Below are 18541 nucleotides of genomic sequence, written 5' to 3' on the forward strand. Positions count from 1 at the left end.
GAACGCAGGAAGACAAAAACTTGAAATGTATTAACAGTTTCACTGACGAATAAAAACGAGATGAAAATTTTCTAGAGAGACGAAATCCAATCAGAACTTAAGTTGTGTAGGAAGGTGAGACGAATTTGGAAGTGATAAAATCAGAAGGAATCTCCTTGTTAGATTAGTTAGACACCCACAATTTGATCTGCCACCGACAAGCAGGAGGAAACTCCCATGCTCCCTGTTTATCATCAAAACATGATAAAAGTTAAAAACTCGGAAGGAAAAGACCTGGACAGGTTTTGCATGTCATATCAAAAAAATAAGATGCTTTGTAAACCATTTGGAGCATCTCTTACCAGCAAAAACACATCAAAGCTTTACACTTTACATTAGATTTTAATCAGCTGAATAAACTACATCTACTATAATCTTATAATATTTAGCTGACCACATCTGTATTTAGACGGCTAAATTATAAATAAAAATAAATGTTTAGTAAAACAACTGACTAAAACTAAATCAACATTTTCTCTCAAAGTTAACACTGGCTGTCAATTTACGTAATAACACAAAATGATAATATGAGATTTAAAACAAAATTGATTGGATAATTTGATCAAAAAAACATAGGACGCAATTAAAAACATGGGAGTACAATATAACAAACATAACAAAAAGAAGTAAACTAAATGTAGCCCCTGCCTTGCTGCATGAAAACAAATCTGTAAATATTAGAGGATAAAATATTGGTTGTAATGACTCCTAACTATCCACGGAGCTGCACTGCAGAGTGTTTTCTCATCAGTCAGAACTTCTACTGAACATTTCAGTGCCTTATTTTACTTTATGTTAGCAAAGTTGTAGAAAGTGAGATCATGATTTTAATGTGTTCATTTGATGAATTAGGCCAACAGTGAAGTGTGGGCCACCATTCTGGCTCTGGTCTGGCTTCATGCTTTCAAGGTGGACGCAAAGGATGAGTGGGAGTTTCTGGCTATGAAGGCTGCCTCATGGATCCATGCTCAAAATGGTAGAAACAATGATAATATCAAATCAAGTATTCTTTTAAACACTGTTTGAAACCACAAAAAAAATCTGCCCTCTCCTTATTCATATAATAACTTACGTTTACATTTTAGCGCCATGTGTGTCAGAGTGTGTGGAATCTGGAAATGTCCTGTTGGGTTGCAGCATAAAGAAAGAAGATCTGGGACTCTAGGTTTTCTCGAAGTGGATTCACCTTCAGGATTGGCAAATCATGCCATATGGCTTTTAATTCATTATTGTGCTATTTACCCTACTGTAATTGTTATGTAATCAGAATCGTTTCAAAAAACAAGCAGTTATTATGGCAACTCATTTAAATTGTATGTTTTTATTCCTGTTTTCCATCACCATATGGTGATGTTGTTCATAATTTGTTACTTTTTACTTGTTTTTATACATTCCACTTCATGTTGTTCTTCTGAAAAAGGTTCTAATTCAAAATGCTTGTGTTACAGTCCCAAATCAAAGTTAACTTTTTATGCCTCTAGACAAAGTCCTAATTTTATCTTATAGTGGAGTGAATGTTTTATTTACAGGATTTGTCATAGTTTGTAATCAGGTTTATCTGTCTGCTTAATGTTTAGATAGAAATGCTATGAAATCTAATGCAACTCAATAAATATATATATATTTCTATAATCTGACAGACTACTAAATGTTTGGGAAAAATTGTGTATGCTGAATAATAAAAGGTATGCACATTAACATTTTAGCACTTAAGCCATATTGTATAGTACAGGCAATATACCCAATTGCCCAGGTCCTCATCTACAAGGAACTAGCACAGTCAGTCTGTGATTCATAGTGTAAACACTGTTACAAGAACAGGGACCTGCAGTAAAACTGTCCAGATAATCTTTCTGGCCCTGCAGGCCAAAAGCACAGAATCTTTTCAGTAAAGTTTTAATAAATGGAGCTAATGGATTGAGCTAATGTTTGCCATGTCCTAGGATAAAGTGTCACATAGTATTGGGTGGGTGCACAGTCACTAATTTACAAGAAGAAATACTGTGAAAAAATTTTTTATAGTAAAGTTTGAACATGTGCAATGTTTGCAGTGAAACTTTAGTTTTCAATAAACTACACACACACACACACACACACACACACACACACACACACACACTATTTCTTTGCACATTCACATCTGCAGCAATGTTTGAACACGAATAGCTCAAAGACCATTAAAGATAATAGCCAGACATTTTCAATGTTCTTTCTTACAAGCCAAACGAGCCTCAATTGTGAGTTTGTGGTTTCTGCGTAGACTGTGTGGTTGTTGTATTTTTTTTTATCTAACTTCAGCAATAAAGCCACTTTTGATTTTTACATCTTGTTTTCAAAGTGGCTTAACCTTCGGGGCTAGTCAACAGAAGCAGATCTAATTACACCATACTGCCTTCAATTCGCTGTTGTATTATATACCCTGTTATGAGTGCTATATAATCAGAATTTATTGGAATTTTCTTTTGAACAATTTCTACATCTGTGGGCCAACTAAATGTTTATAGGGGTATTTATGCTGATTAATGAAAGATATATACAGTAAAAATTTATTCTCTTTTTATTGCCTGTTGACTTTATTATATTTTTGATGTTGGTGTTCTGCATTGTTTACTGTTATTGTATTTTTATTTTTAGTATATATATTGATAAGTAAGAAAAGGAATCAGTGATGTTTCATCAGTGTACATGGGAGAAGTAGTTTCAATACCGTTGGCTGTCTAGTGGACTGACTATGCAAGACCACTAAGATCAGTGATATGCTCAGACTCAAGTTCATCATTCGTTAGTTTGCAAGACAGTCACTCAGATTGCAGACCTGACATTCTGATAGAGATTCAGCAAACATTATATAGAATTACTATGATGGGGCTTATGGTCAACCTCATATGGGTACCAGCGCATCATAGAGTTAAGGGAAATGATGGCAGACAGAACAGCAAAGGAAGCTACAAAGAGACCATTATGGATATGGAAATCAGTGTTAGTAGGACAGCAATCAAGAGTAGAATATGGCACAAAATAAAAGAAAGGTGGCAAAGGCAATGGGAGGAAGAGAGGTAAGGGAGATGGTTTTATAAAATACAAAGGGAAATAAAAAAAAAAGAGAAGCACAGGGAGGAACAGGAGAGAGGAGACAACTACACACCAGTTGGTCGCGATAATGCACCATTTTGCTGTTTGCCAGCCGCCACTAAACAGTATAAAGAGGAAGAAAAAGAAAACGAAACCTGTCAGGATACACACGTCTGTTTTTACAGTCATTGGTCTGTCCATTGAAGTAAGCCTCTATTGCACATCATTCTTCACTAGCGGTCTCCAGCGCCACACTTTCATATCTCACAGGTTTATCTTAACCATTCCGTTCTTTATGAGTTAGTTCATTCCTAATGTCACATCATCGGTTTTTATTTCCGGATTCATTATTGTCTTTTTTTAAAAATGTTTTCGGATCACAGTCAAAAACACACAGTATAACCTATGCAGTTTCACAAAACGGAACGACTGAAGTGTCACATATAATCGGGTGGGTGCACAGTCACTCTGTCACAAGAGCAAAGAGATGCCATTCATCGTCGGGACGAAGTCCTCTGACTTGAAGTTAGCAGAGGGTCGGAGAAGTCCCCGGTGCTGCCGCTTAACTAGTTTTCTGGTGGCGTTTTCCAACGTGTATAATAATCCGTGACAACATAATCCAGATGCTTCTGGTCGCAGAGTCGCCATATTAATGCAAATCTTTGTAGAAGCGAAGGCTCAATTTTAGTAGACGTGTGTCAAGTCATGAAAATTATGTTTAGACGATTTAAATGTTTAATGAGACGTCACGTTGGGAGTAAACAGCAGCACTGAGAGCGCACTCCGAGTTAAAATGGTGAGTCACATTGCAAATTTTCTGCAGCAGGAAATGTTTTCTTATTTCCAGCGGTGCTCTTTTTACTATGATATACTGGGGGTTTTTTTTATAGATTTTTAATTACCGTTTTATTATCATCACCTGATAAAATCTCTGACTGGATTGCGCTGTACGCGTGAGAAGCGTCACGTGACTAGTTAAACGCCCTTTCTATCGCGAGTGTTCGCGGACCCTCGTGCGGAAAGACTGACTTAAAAAAAAAGTTAACATGTAACATGAATGTAGTTATTATCTCCAACGAGGGTTTTAGATGTTTTTTCTTGTCCAGTTTGTGAAAAGAAAGCAGTGTTGTGTTGAACTTCGTATCTGTTCCTGGAGACACAGCAACGCACGACACAGACCAAACCAAACAAAAGATGTCAAACTAAACGTAGGCTTGCCTCACAGCATGAAAGTAAACATCTGTATATCAGAAGATAAAACACAGTAACCACACACAGCAAAAATACTTTTCTCATCATCAGTTCTTGACAAAGTATTTCAGCACATTATTTTAGAGCATCACAGTTTGTGATTACATCAGGAACAGCATCCAGTGTAATAATCGGCCAAATCAAATATGCAGAGCTACACATCTTGGTGACACCTTGTGACAAGGAAGCAGCCAAAAATATTTAATACTACTGGTTGAAGAAAGTAAAATCATGTAGCGTGTTTTTATGTGTTTTATTTTATTGTCTTTGATTTGTTGAATTAGGCCAACAGTGACGTGTGGGCCACCATTCTGGCTCTGATCTGGCTTCCTGCTTTCAAGATGGATGCAAAGGACGAGTGGGAGCTTCTGGCTATGAAAGCTGTTTCATGGCTCCGTGCTCAGAATGGTAGTAACACGCTAATTAAAGAATAAAATGTTTTAAAAATAGTTTCATGCTACAGTCAACTTTTCTCCAACATTCATTATTTTAATATCTGTTTTCTGTTTTCAGCGCCGCGTGTGACAGAGTGTGTGGATGCTGGAAATGTCCTGTTGGGTTGCAGTGTGAGGAAAGAAGCTCTGGGCCTCTGAGGGGTTTCTTAAAGTGGCTTCAACTTCAGGGTGATCAGAAGCAGATCTGCGTACACCTTACTGCCTTTGATCCAGTGCTGTTTTATGTTACATACCCTGCTGCTGTTATGCAGTCAGAATTGTTATATATTCTTTTTCATGCTTAGTTCTTAGTGTTAAGAGGCATTTTGTATTTTGTGAATCACTCCCTGTAAACCAGTGTGGGGAACTCCAGGCCTCAAATGATTAGTTCATTACCAGGCCTCTGGAGAACTTCAAGACAAGTTGAGGATGTAATTTAGCCATTTAAATGAGCTGTGTTGGATCAAGGACACATCCAAACCTTGCAGGAAACCGGGCCTTGAGGTCTGGAGTTCCCTACCCCAGCTGTAAACCAATGCACCTTTCGAGGTCCTCCTTCTTAGTTGCATTGAGGATTTTGTGCACGCTTCTTATGACAGAGAGGATAGAAGAGGCACAAAACTGTGCCCAGTCTGTGACATCAAACAAATTGGTTGTGAATCAAAACTCTTTATTCCTACTTTTCTAAGTAATCTTAAAATTTCAAGTAAACCTTTTCTGAGTAATCTGTTTCTCCCGTTGCAGTTGTGCTCACCAGTCAAAACACAACGTCTATACACCACTAAACATTCAACACTTCTATAGCAAAGTCCGTGAGCTGAACACATACAAGGTGCCTGAACATAACTAACAAATTATAATTTGTCACTCCAAGTTAACATGTTTGTTTTTTATTTTTAAAAAGCAAACTTTTTCAACCACCACTGGTTTATTATTCTTTTTGTTCAGTTTGTTCTTGTCTTAATGTGTCTACTCAGACAAAAACTGTGTGCATTTCTTTTCTTTGCTCGGTCACTGAACGCTAATGCAGAAAGCAGTGCAGGGTTGAGTCAAACCGATATCATCAGGTGCTGGAGGCAACCATCATGGTTTCATGTTTCATGACAAAGAAGGATACTGTTCAAAATTATACATGATGATGTGCTCCCAATAATATTTGGAAGACCTACACACATTTTTTTAAATACTGGATTCTTTGTGTGCAAACAGTTCTTGAAAGATCGATTGACGGGGGCCAGTCTCTTTCTGTCATGGTCCTGGGTCTGGTGACCCAGTGTTCATGTGTTTTCGAGTTTTGTTAATATTCTTTGATTTTGTGTCATTTGTGTCACCCACACACACACACACACACCTACACGTATACACAGACTGGTACTCTTTGTTCCCATGTATGCCTATGTAAGATGTCATATGTTAATGAACTAATGCATATTCATGAATTACTTCAGTAAAGAGCAGTACTACGGGGGAGCTAACTGAGAGTGACTGGGGTTCAAGCGTCAGGAACAGCGCTCATCACAGTTCTCTCCCTCGTGCACGTGATTACCAAAGAACTTTGGTGACTTGTGTCTTGTTTTTGCTGGTGTAGTAGCATTGTCTCATTTCAGCAACAGGTCTGTGCTAGGCAAACCTATCAATAATTGCTTAATTTTTTGTTTTGTTTTTGTTCTTTATCTTTATAAGTAAGGCAGGAAGAACTGTAGGGCCATTTTCTATAAGGGTTTGTATCGGTCCAGCATGAACTGGAGTGGGCCTTTGGGACAGAGCAGGAGAAACAGCAGGAAACGATAAAAATTGATCTTTGGTTATCGCTTGCCAAACTGGATAAACTGACCATAAAACGCAACTTTCAAATTTTGCACATTGGACTGCTTTTGCCTGTGTACAAACTATCACCACAGTGCAGCAGTGGTTTGTTGATTTGAAATTATTGGATGTTTGATTGGACAAACAGTGGACACTCTTGGTCTCACCAGTAAGTCATGTCCCAATGCTCCCCTTGTTTCCAGTGTTAAGCTTGTGTGTCTTTCTCCGCTTCTCCGTATTTGTTGTGCTTCCAGTTTGATTGCCCACTATACAGCTGAATTGACAGCGTCTGTTTAACATCATGGGACAGTTCTGTTTGATATTGTGCTGATGTGGTTCTTTGAATATGTCGTTTTTGTGGATTGAAAAAATGATGTCTATTTTGATAATAAATCAAAGATGAATAAACCTTCCTTGTTTAAACATGTGCCATGGTGTGTTGTCCTTTTGCTTGTGACTTCTTGTTAGTTTTTTACTAATAAAAAAGCCAGGAAGAGCATCCACTTTTCCTGTGCCCATGTTCTGATGATGTTTACTATCGCTTACAGTATAAGTATAGACACTGCTGCTTCATTTTACTTAGCAAAACTTAAAAACAATTATTCTGATCTAGAAATTTGGTATTTAGATTGTGAGACACACGCCTGACTGGTATATCACAGGAAGGTGGTGTGTGTCTGTTTAAACACGGATGAGATCGGTCACAGGTAGGTGATTACATCAGGGGCTTCAGGTGGAAACCCAGAGAGGGACCCACCCAGGAGCACAGACCACAATAAAACACCGATAGCCAACAGGAGAGAGAGAAAGTGAGAAGACAAACCAGATGGTATCAGCCAGGGAAGACTATAGGTGACCATAAAAGTCTGATATTCATATTAGCATAGAGCAGCAGAGAGGGTTTTTCCTCATCGGTCAAAGCAGTTGTGAAATCATTTCAAAGCTTTATTTGTGCTTCATTTCTAGACAGAAGATCGTGATTCCTGTCTGCTCTGTTTCATTTAATTGTTGTTGATTTAATGAATTAGGCCAACAGTGAAGTGTGGGCCACCATTCTGGCTCTGATCTGGCTTCATGCTTTCAAGATGGAAGCAAAGGACGAGTGGGAGCTTCTGGCTATGAAGGCTGCCTCATGGCTCCGTGCTCAGAATGATCGTAGCAATGATAATAATAGATAAATGATTTAAAAAATGCTTTATGCTACAGTGTAGTTTTGTGTTGGACAAGTGAAAACATTTGCTTAGACTTTTTACTTTATTCAAAATTGTAATCATAGTTAATTAGCTTAATACTGAACAAGTTGCGTGACAAAAATACATTTACATCATCTTAAATAATTAAAAGCAACATGTAGAATGGGACATTTCAGAATCATATACAATACTATATACTTTTTATTGGATCATAATTATCCATTGATATGTATGCTCTAGATGATGATTTGTATGATGAGTTTAATAACTCTATACTCCTGATTAGCCAGTCCACCTCTGACTGTTTTAGCCATGGGCGATGTGTGACCTGAACAAATTCAGAAGCCAAACTAAACTAATCAAATTAAGTTTGCTTACTTGCTTTTTTTATGGAAACTAAGTCCATGTGTTACCTTATCCTGTGTAGGTAATGTCCTGTGTTAAGGTGTGACTATTGTGTTAAAGAAATCTCAGTTGAATGTCTGATTTACTCTTTAAACTACATGCAACTTAATAAAGTATCTTTTACTGCTTTTTTGCTTTGGTATAACTGAGGTGTAAACTTTCTCTAATAAAGACACTGATTAATTAATGAATAAGCAGTGATTGCACTTTTTCTACATTTCAAACTGAAATGGGTCAACAGTTAAAGTTTACATATTCACAAAACGCTATTCTGTTTCCTAAATGTTTCTCTTGTTCACAAGAGGATGCAATAATGCCATATATTATAAGCAAAGACTTTCACGTGAAGTACAATTATTTTTAGTGTAAGAGTGTGAGCGTGAGACCTTTCAGGACTTCAGAGCTATTGCAAAGTAAAAATGTAAACCACAGAAGGAATTCTAAAAAAAACAATCCAAAGGAAAAATGTTTTGCAATTTGACGCTCCGCCCACCCAGTGCATATCGGTTGGTGGAAAAAACAAGGAAATGGGACGTACCCGGTAGCAGTGACTTTTTTCAATAAAGTCTGCTGTTTGTGGCGTAAACATTGCTACAAGAACAGAGGAGTGCAGTAAACCTATCAGGATACACCCGTCTATCAATAGAGGTAAGCTTCTATTGCGCATCATTCTTCACTGGCGGCCATATTTTCATATCTCACGTGTTGATTTTACCTAATTCCATTTTTTATGAGTTTGTCGCTCAGTTCATTGTCACGTCATTGGTTGCTTTTTCAGTTTTCATTACTGCCTTTTAACAAATGTTTTCGGATCCCAGACAAAGCAGTTTCAAAACTATTCAGTGGCACAAAACTGCATAATTTTGTGTGTAGTGAAAAAGAACTATTGCCTTAGATTCTGAAAGTGTCACGTACTAGCAGGTAGGTGCACAGTCACTCTGTCACAATAACAAAGAGATGCCATTAATTGTCTGCACAGAAAACGCCTCCGACTGGAAGTTATCAGAGCGTAGAAGTCCCCGGTGTTCCTGCTTAACTGGTTTTGGTGTTTTCTGATGGCGTTTTCCAACATTTCACTGCGTGGTAACGTGATCCAGATGTTTCTAGTGGCATCTAATGCGAATCTTTGTAGATGCCAAGATTCAAATTTTGCGATACGTGTGTCGAGTCATTAAAATTATGTTTAGATAATTTAAAGGATAAATGATATTTTTATTTTTAAGTAACTTAAACGGGTTCTAATTGCTGACCAAAGTAAGTTTAGCCTGCGAACTGCCCTGCATGATGAGTCACAGGCACACCCTGTGCTGACAACTACAAGGGGTATTCATTGTTATTTGTGTGCGGATTATCGCTGAATGAATTCAGATAAATTACTAATGCAGTGTTTTCTTCTTTAAAATGCAGAGCTCATACAGGACTATAGAAACAAAAGAGAACCACCCCCTAAAGCATGCACTCTTTATAACGCACTCTATTGTGTTGGTAAGGAGCAGGTTATGTTCAGAGTTGCAGTTTTAAATTCTGCTGCTAACACAGAACGCCCTCAAGAATACTAATTTAATCAACACAATTATCAAGCAAGGTGGTTAGCACTGTTGCCGCACAGCAAGAAGGTCCTGAGTTCAATTCCACCATCAGGCCGGGGTCTTTCTGTGTGGAGTTTGCATGTTCTCCCCGTGTTTGCGTGGGTTCTCTCCGGGAACTCCGGCTTCCCCCCCACCGTCCTATCCCCACAAGCTGCATGTCTTTACATGCAGCTTGTGGGGATAGGTTAATTGCATAATCCAAATTGCCACTAGGTGTGAATGTGCGAGTGAATGTGAATGGTTGTCTGTTCCTGTGTGTTGGCCCTGCGACAGACTGGCGACCTGTCCAGGGTGTACCCTGCTTCTCGCCCTATGACAGCTGGGATAGGCTCCAGCGCCCCCCCGCGACCCTGAAAAGGATAAGCGGAAGCGGATGGATGGAATTATCAATTTGGTCAATTTTATTGATTGAATTGAGTATTTCATTGATCTATTTAAAATGTATTGATTTGATTTCTTAACAAATCGAAGCGTCTACAGGTTAGTAATGTTAAAATGTTTAATGTTTCAGAGTTCTAATATGCAGATGTGGCGTTAAATAAACAGCAGTACTGAGAGCGCACTCAGCATTAAAATAAAATAAAAAAAAAACTCAATATTTTAATTTCAACATTGTGTGTAAAATGAGAAGAAATTTTCTGCACAAAGAAGTATTTCTTTATTTCCAAGTATTCGTGTCACTATCATTCTGTTCGCTATAGATTTTTAATCATCTTCACCTGATTAGATCTCTTAATGTATTGAGCGGAATCCATTAGAAGTGTCACGTGAGCAGTAAAGCGCCAGCCACCCCCTTTTTTTATGAGCGCGCACAGAACAACCGCGGTCAAGTGAACCATCATTTGTGCGTCGGGGTGAAACCAGCCGCCTCTTATCCTACCGTGAAGCGTTGGATATCTTCTTGTTCGCTAATCGAGACACCCACACAAACGCACAGAGGAAGTTAAGAGAAATAAAGCTCCAGGACCATTGTTTTCCCCAGTGAAGTTTTCATTTATTTTTCTTTTCACTTTCGCTGGTAATGTGCTTCATACTTCACAATTCAATGGAATCTTCAATGTGACCGCAACAACACTCAGTTTCATCTCAATCAACTGCAAAATTCCTGAGAAGTTAAAAGACAGTTACTCAAATTCAACCAGGGCTGTAACTATAGATTATTAATCTATCGATTATTCCATTGAGTAATCTGATAAGAAATACTTTGTCGTATTAATGAGAAATAATAAATATCGTAAAGAAAAAGAAAATACGTGTCTATCAAAATGAGCTGCTCACTGTTTTCTAGTAGAAATTGCATTTTTCTTTTCGTTTCATCCGTCATATTTCATTTGTCAGTCTCTTTCTCCCCCAACTAATGGCTCTGCCTCTTTGCTCATTCGGTGCGTAAACAGACTCCAGCTCCACTTTAAACTGTGCCTGCACCATCAAAAATATTTTAGTTATTTATCCGCCATTTTTCAATTGGTCTTAACCTTTTGATCAGGACTGTGTCATATTCAAAAATTGGCACACATGTAGCGGAGTAACCCAGAGGAGTAATCAACTGAGAATTTCATGTCAAGGATGATTTTAATTAATTTTTTATGTGATGTTATATTTGATTGGATATGTTGAATTAGACCAGAAATGTCCGTTAAATTTCTCCAGAATTATGCAGTGGAATGAGGAAAAAAAAAAAACCTGCACACGTGAGTGTTCAAGAAGAAAAATCCAATTTCATTTAACTGTGATGTATAATTTTAAATACATTTTTAACATGATGTTGACACATTGCTTTGAAATGTTTTTTCAGTTGAGTAGTTGTCCTTTAATTTCTTGGGTGTTTAAGCAGTTTAAGATCCAACTTCTAGAGTAAGTGAACCAAAGTAGAAATATGTTGAAAGTATCATGTCAACTGTGAAGGATGGCTTTTAATGAATTTTGGAATATGATGGAATAATTGCGTGATTGTGTTGAATTTTACTTGCCCTCTAACTTCTCAGAAATTTTGTTGACTAAACCAAAACAACGCAGGGCCGACATTGACTGAGAAAAAGAAGGCATCGTGTTTGTCATGTAAAAATGTATTAGTCTAACTATTAAATCCAGTGTTTTCAGGCAGAAACGTGTGAAACCTGTACTTCCAAAGTCTTATTATGTTGTCATGTGACTCTGCTGGTTTTCGAGCAGCTAGTTTGCTCTGCTCCTGGTGAATTTCTGATCATTCTTGAAATGATCTGGTGTTGTTTATAAACTGAACTTTCCCACAATTTGAGGCATTCAGAAAATACTGGTTGAGGCTATGTGGATGAATATTCATACAGGCCAAACAGGGCAGTTTCCTGGACTTTTAGAACCGAGAACAAAGCACTGATGCTCACACAATATCAGTGTGAAAAACTAGTGAAGAAAATATGGTACATTGTTCCAGGATGCATAGAGGAGGTATTTCCTGCATGTCTTACCAAATTCAAATTCAAATTCAAATTTTATTTGTCACGTACACAGTCATACACAGTACGATATGTAGTGAAATGCTTGGACAACTGCTCGTGACCTAAAGAGAACAAAAAAGGAAAAGGCTATGAATAAGATAGGAAATAAATATGAAAAATTAAAAAGGGTAAATTTAACTAGGAAGGAATAAAATATAAATTAAGGTTAAAAATGAAATAACTGTACAACACAAATTAGAATGAAGGGTAAATTTAACTGGGAAGAATAAGATAAATATATAAATTAAAGTTGAAAATAAAATAACTGTACAACAAAATACACAATACACAATATAGAACTATATAAGAATGTATGAAGAAATCTAAATATAAATAAATATATACACAATAACAGCAGCTGTACAAGTATTAACCGGAAATGAAGAATATAGTGACCAGTGTTGTGCAAAACCAAAGTCCAGAAAGTCCAGTGTGTGTGTAAGAACCATATGTGTGGGTCAGTACTGTGTGGTGGTGTGATTGAGAGACCGTATCGCCTGCGGGAAGAAGCTCCTCCTCAGTCTCTCTGTGTTGGTCTTCAGGGAGCGGAATCGCTTTCCTGACCTCAACAGAGAGAACAGTCTGTTGTTGGGATGGCTGAGGTCCTTCACGATCTTCCTGGCCTTGGTCCAGCACCGCCTGCTGTAGATTGAGTGCAGGTCAGGGAGCTCGGAGCGGATGGTGCGCTCAGCTGACCGCACAACCCTCTGTAGAGCTCGTCTGTCCTGCATGGTGCTGTTCCCGAACCAGGTTAAGATGTTTCCCGTCAGGATGCTCTCTATGGTGCACGAGTAAAAGTTCCTGAGCACCTTGGAGGGCAGTTGGAAGTCTCTCAAGCGTCTGAGGTGGTAGAGACGCTGTCGGGCCTTTTTCACCACGGTGTTGATGTGACAGGACCATGACAGGTCCTGCGTGATGTGAACTCCGAGGTATTTGAAGCTGTCCACTCTCTCCACTGGGCACTCGTTGATGACGGGGGTCTGGTAGTTCCTCTCCTGCTTAGTGCTGAAGTCCACTATCAGCTCCTTTGTCTTACTGACGTTTAGAAGGAGGTTGTTCCTCTGGCACCAGTTCTCCAGATTCCTAATCTCCTTCAGGTAGGCCGTCTCGTTGTTATCAGAGATCAGGCCCACCACGACGGTGTCGTCAGCAAACTTGATGATGGTGGTGGAGCTGGTAGTGGCCACACAGTCATATGTGTACAAAGAGTACAGCAGGGGGCTCAGAACACACCCCTGGGGGGCTCCAGTGCTGAGAGTGGTGGAGGCTGAGACATGTCCGCCCATCCTTACTGCCTGTGGTCTGCCAGTTAGGAAGTTGGAGATCCACTGACACATAGATGAGCTGAGTCCCAGATGCTCCAGCTTGGTGGTGAGTGTGGAGGGAATTATGGTGTTAAATGCAGAGCTGTAGTCTATGAAGAGCATTTTAACATATTTCCCCCTTCTAGTGTCCAAGTGAGTGAGTGATGTGTGGAGGAGATGAGAGATGGCATCGTCTGTGGAACGATTTGGACGGTAAGCGAACTGTAGTGGGTCCAGTGTGTCTGGTAGTGAAGAAATGATGAAGTCTCTGACCAGGCGTTCAAAGCACTTCATCACTACTGAGGTGAGGGCTACAGGGCGATAGTCATTGAGAGAAGCAGGGTGGGGTTTCTTCGGGACAGGAACAATGATGGACTCTTTGAAGCATGTGGGGATCACCGACTGAGATAGAGAGATGTTGAATATCTCAGTGAACACAGGAGCTAGCTGGTATGCGCAGTCTCTTAGGATACGACCTGGGATGCCGTCTGGTCCTGCTGCTTTCCTGGTGTTCACTCTCTTGAAGGCTCTCCTTACTTCATGCTCGGAGATGACGAGCACGTTTCCGGTGCTGGCAGTATCTTCCTGTCTGCAGCCGTTAGCGCCGCTAACACTAGCATTGTTGGAGACCTTAGCTGCAGCCTCGAAGCGAGCATAGAAAGTGTTCAGCTCGTCTGCCAGAGTCACGGCCGCGTTCGTCATACCGGTTGTTGGTGCTTTATAGTCCGTTATTGTCCTTAGTCCCCGCCACAGGCTCCTAGAGTCACTCTGTTGGAGTTGTGACTCTAGTTTCCTCCCGTAGCGCTGCTTCGCCTCTTTCACCGCCCTCCGCACGTTATATGACACGGCTTTGTACGGGTCCATGTCCCCCGTCATGAGTCCTGTGTTGTAGGCAGCGGTGCGGGATCTCAGAGCGTCGCGGATGGTTTTATCCACCCACGGCTTCTGGTTGGGAAACATTGTGATAGTCTTTGTCTCCACGGTATCATCCGCTAGTTTCCCGATGAATCCCACAACCGCTTCCGTAAACACGTTGACGTCATCGTCGGAGCTGTTTCTGAACATGCCCCAGTCTGCGTCATCGAGTGCGTCCTGTAACGCGGCCACCGATTGATCCGTCCAGCGCGCGACCTTCCTCTGAACCGGAACTTCCTGTTTCAGCCTTTGTTTGTATTGTACCAGGAGGACGTCTTAGGGCTAACCCCACAGATGCTGGACAGATTGCATTTCTGGGTTGGATGGTTGTGTGTATACTTTAGTTCTTTTATAGTGGCATCAAAATAACAAATGGTAGATTTTGTCATAAATGCAACATAAATAACATGTACTTGATATTCTGGAAAACTCACTTTGTGTCAGGTTAAGGCTGTGTGCAGGCAGGAGTGGAAGTAGAAGGACCCAAAGTGCAGACACTCGGAGACGGAAAGTAGCTCAAAACTCAGCTTTTATTAGTGATGTGTCCTGTGTGTCGAAGCTTCGAATCGGGTAATCGCGGGGGCGTTTTTCTGAAGCGCGTATCGAAGCTTGCGTTGATTACGTATGCAGTGACGTTCGAGGCCTCGCGGGCAGTCCGTACCACGTGACTGATTCAGGAACTGGTTCACCGGTTCGCGCCAGATTCGAAATAAAATGGGCAGCAAAACACAGCTGATTCCCTCATCACATCGTGTTGTGGAATTGGATTACGTACGTGTTACATAGCTACTGGAGTACTGGACACAAATTTCTTTATCCAAACTTGTATAAACTTGCTGTAGTTTTTCTTGCAACCCCTGCTTCATCTGTGCCCTGTGAGAGGATATTTTCAAAAGCAGGAGAAATCCTCTCAAAAAAGAGGAACCGTCTTAAGCCCAGCACTGTGGGAAAGCTGCTATTTTTGAATAAAAACAAATGAAAACTTTTCCCTAGTGTCATGAGCACTGTTATACAAGCACATTCACATCACAACTCCCTCCCTTTTTGTTTCCATGTACATTCCTGTGTTAAGCTGCCAATTTATTATACACAAATATTAATTAAATTAATATAATATAAAATTAGTATAATATTAAATATAACTAATATTTAGAGTTCAGTTATTGGTGTCATGAACAATAGTAATTCCTTTATTCATTCAACTTGAAGTGCCACACACTAGTTTGTGTCATTATTGAGATGTACATAAGAATGATTACGCAGTTACACAATCATCCCAAAAACTGTGTACTGATAGTTTCCACTTTCTCTTTTGTATCAGACATACTGAGACAATATTTGGGATAAATAACCATGAAAAACAATTTATTTATTCGGTTTAGCAGTTTACACATCACATCATTATAATCATTGAGCCCGTTTCACTTGAATTGTCCACTTGATGGCGCAGTAGAGCAAATGAATCATCACAATGCTTCGAACCATGAGTCGACCAGTTGGATGGGAAGCTTCAGTTCATCATGAGGCTTCATCTCACCATCACTAGCTTTTATCGCTGGATGGCAAAAAGTGGCAAAAACGTAACCAAAAGCCAAATAAACTTACATGACCAGGCAGACAGAACACACAGCATAAATGAGAGTAGATCACAACACAGACACAAAGAAACACGGGCCTTAAATACACAGAGGGAGCAATCAGGGAATGGGTAACAGGAGGGAAACACAGCTGGGGCAAATCAGGCCTAACGAGACAAGGGGAAGCAAAACCAGACACATTAACATCAGATATGGACTTTCAAAGTAAAACAGGAAACATAACACAGACTCACAGGCAGGCACTATAACAAAGGGAACAGAGACGTGGGACCAGGGCAGACACAGACACTGACTGGATGTGGGGATACAGCAGACAGGGGAGACGGCAACTATGGAACACAGACAGAAAACCAGAACACTAAAACTCTAACCAAACCCCACCCAGAGAACCTAAACTAAGAATGATCCTAAAACCCATAAAGCAAAGCTAGAATATAATGAAATAACAAAATCAAAGAACCAAAAACACAAAACACTGGGTCAACGACCCAGGGACCCTAACACTTTGTGTTCAGATGATAGTAAATAAGCTTTTGAGTAAACTACATTGAATAAAAGTGCAAGCAACAGAAAAATAAACATTTTTGTTTTACAATTAATTAACATGTTTTATAACTTTGCAAAAGGAATGATATTTTGTACATTATGTGCAACATCAGATTTCTGTATGCTTACATGACAACCTTAGGGTAGTAATATAGATGCTTTCACAATGATTTATATGTATATGATGTGATTCCATAAGCAAAGTCTGTGTGGCTACAATTAACCATTAAATCTGAGATATTCATGCTGTTTTTAAACTCGGTGAGGTCGATCACAGGAAGAAGATAACAAGAGTGAAAGTAATGGTTGGTTCAAACTTGGATTTTTGAGAGGAGGTCCTGCTGTCGTTGTTTATTATAGTCACCAGTGGAACATTAAGTGAACATTTTAACCCTCAACCAATAAGTATTAAAACAATTATAATACTGGAAGTCCGATCATCAAAATGTGTGATAGTCATAACCACAACATTATCTGATAAGATTAATTTGGAAATATTTATTTTTTTTATATAGATAGATAGCTAAAGAATGTCTGAAATGTAGAGCACCTATGAATGTTATTTCAACACTAAGTCCTCAGATGTTTCTGTTTCACAGGTACAATGATGAACCGCTGTGGTCTGCTAACTCTCCAGAAGGAACCAGGTACTGACAGAAAGTAAAGGGGCTTCTGTTTACTCTCCAGCCTCTTTTCATTCATCTAAAATTCAAATGTAATGACTTTTTTATTTGTAGTGGCTCATAATAATAAATGATTATTTCCCCATGACTGAGACAATACTCAACAAACCGATTTCAATAGCTGGATGGTCATTTGCTCTTTAGGTTATCAACATGAAAATTGCATTGAGGTTCATGGCCATTTTCACCTTCTGCTGACCAAAGTATACATAAGAAAATGTTGTGCTTCTCCCACACCCACTGGTGAAAAGTTCTGGATGGCATCAAGCTTACTCTGTGAAGTTGATCATATGCATCTTGGACAGTAGTGTACTGCTGCATATGGCTACGATTAATGCAGAGTATATCCTTGTGATACAAAAGCACAGAAGAAAAATGATGGATACAAAAAACAAACAAAAATAAATAAATGAATAATAATATAAATAAACAAATAAACTTTGCAACACTGTTGGACAGTCATGTTTAAGTACCAGCTTGGTTTAATGGCTAACTTTTGTGTGGCTGAAATGTAACACAAGAAACAACCATTTTTAAAACATGTGCATGGTTTATGTATTTATGATTGTTCTGTTTCTTTTAGTTCCTCTGAAGAGCATTGAGGTGGAGCTGGAGGTGAGGGACCATGTGGCTACAGTGGTCTCCACTCTGAACTACGAGAATAAGGAGGACAAACCATTAGAGGCTGTTTTTGTCTTCCCTCTGCCTGGAGACGCTGCTGTCTGTCATTTCAGTGCTAAGATCGGACAGACACAGATTGTAGCTGAGGTGAAGGAGAAACAGAAGGTGAGCTGGACAGTAAATATAACCTGATTATAAGTAAGATTCAAAATAACAATAAACACAGTGAATGTCACTGACATGTGTCACCTGTCCTTCAGGCTCGTGAGGAGTATGATGATGCTCTGAGCTCTGGTCAGCAGGCCTTCCTATTGGAGGAGAGCGATCAGAGTCCAGATATATTCTCTCTGAGTGTGGGCAGTCTGCCTCCAGGAGAGAGTGCCTCCATCAGGTTGGAGTACGTGACTGAGCTGGCTGTGCAGGCTGATGATGGTCTGAGGTTCTGTCTGCCTGCTGTGCTCAACCCTCGATACCAGCCTCAGGGTAGGAAAATCATCCAACACTTATTAATTTAGTTAAATATTTATCACAAAACAATCATGCTTGTAACAAGCATGAGTCCCAGTAAAAATGTACCACAGTGATTTGCAACTATCTCTAATGTCAAG

At 39.5% G+C, this 18541-nt stretch overlaps 1 protein-coding gene and 1 long non-coding RNA gene across 3 annotated transcripts in view; both read left to right on the forward strand.

The window, feature by feature from the left end:
- The first annotated feature begins 3996 nt into the window (after window positions 1-3996).
- Window positions 3997-7029, forward strand: LOC143422047 (uncharacterized). The gene is made up of 2 exons (XR_013101670.1): window positions 3997-4770; window positions 4876-7029. It is a non-coding gene; the product is annotated as an uncharacterized LOC143422047 (long non-coding RNA).
- Window positions 7030-8712: 1683 nt separating this feature from the next.
- The window catches only part of LOC101481218 (von Willebrand factor A domain-containing protein 5A), a 33258-nt gene continuing 23429 nt past the window's right edge, over window positions 8713-18541 (forward strand). For both annotated transcript variants that reach the window (XM_076892384.1, XM_076892385.1), the window contains exons 1-4: window positions 8713-8848; window positions 17229-17276; window positions 17896-18098; window positions 18194-18416. In XM_076892384.1, the coding sequence (XP_076748499.1) occupies window positions 17234-17276; window positions 17896-18098; window positions 18194-18416 (469 nt within the window). In that variant the 5' untranslated portion in view covers window positions 8713-8848; window positions 17229-17233. The remainder of the gene's footprint in view (window positions 8849-17228; window positions 17277-17895; window positions 18099-18193; window positions 18417-18541) is intronic.

Source organism: Maylandia zebra, linkage group LG14, assembly GCF_041146795.1.
Source record: "Maylandia zebra isolate NMK-2024a linkage group LG14, Mzebra_GT3a, whole genome shotgun sequence".
Lineage (NCBI taxonomy): Eukaryota > Metazoa > Chordata > Actinopteri > Cichliformes > Cichlidae > Maylandia > Maylandia zebra.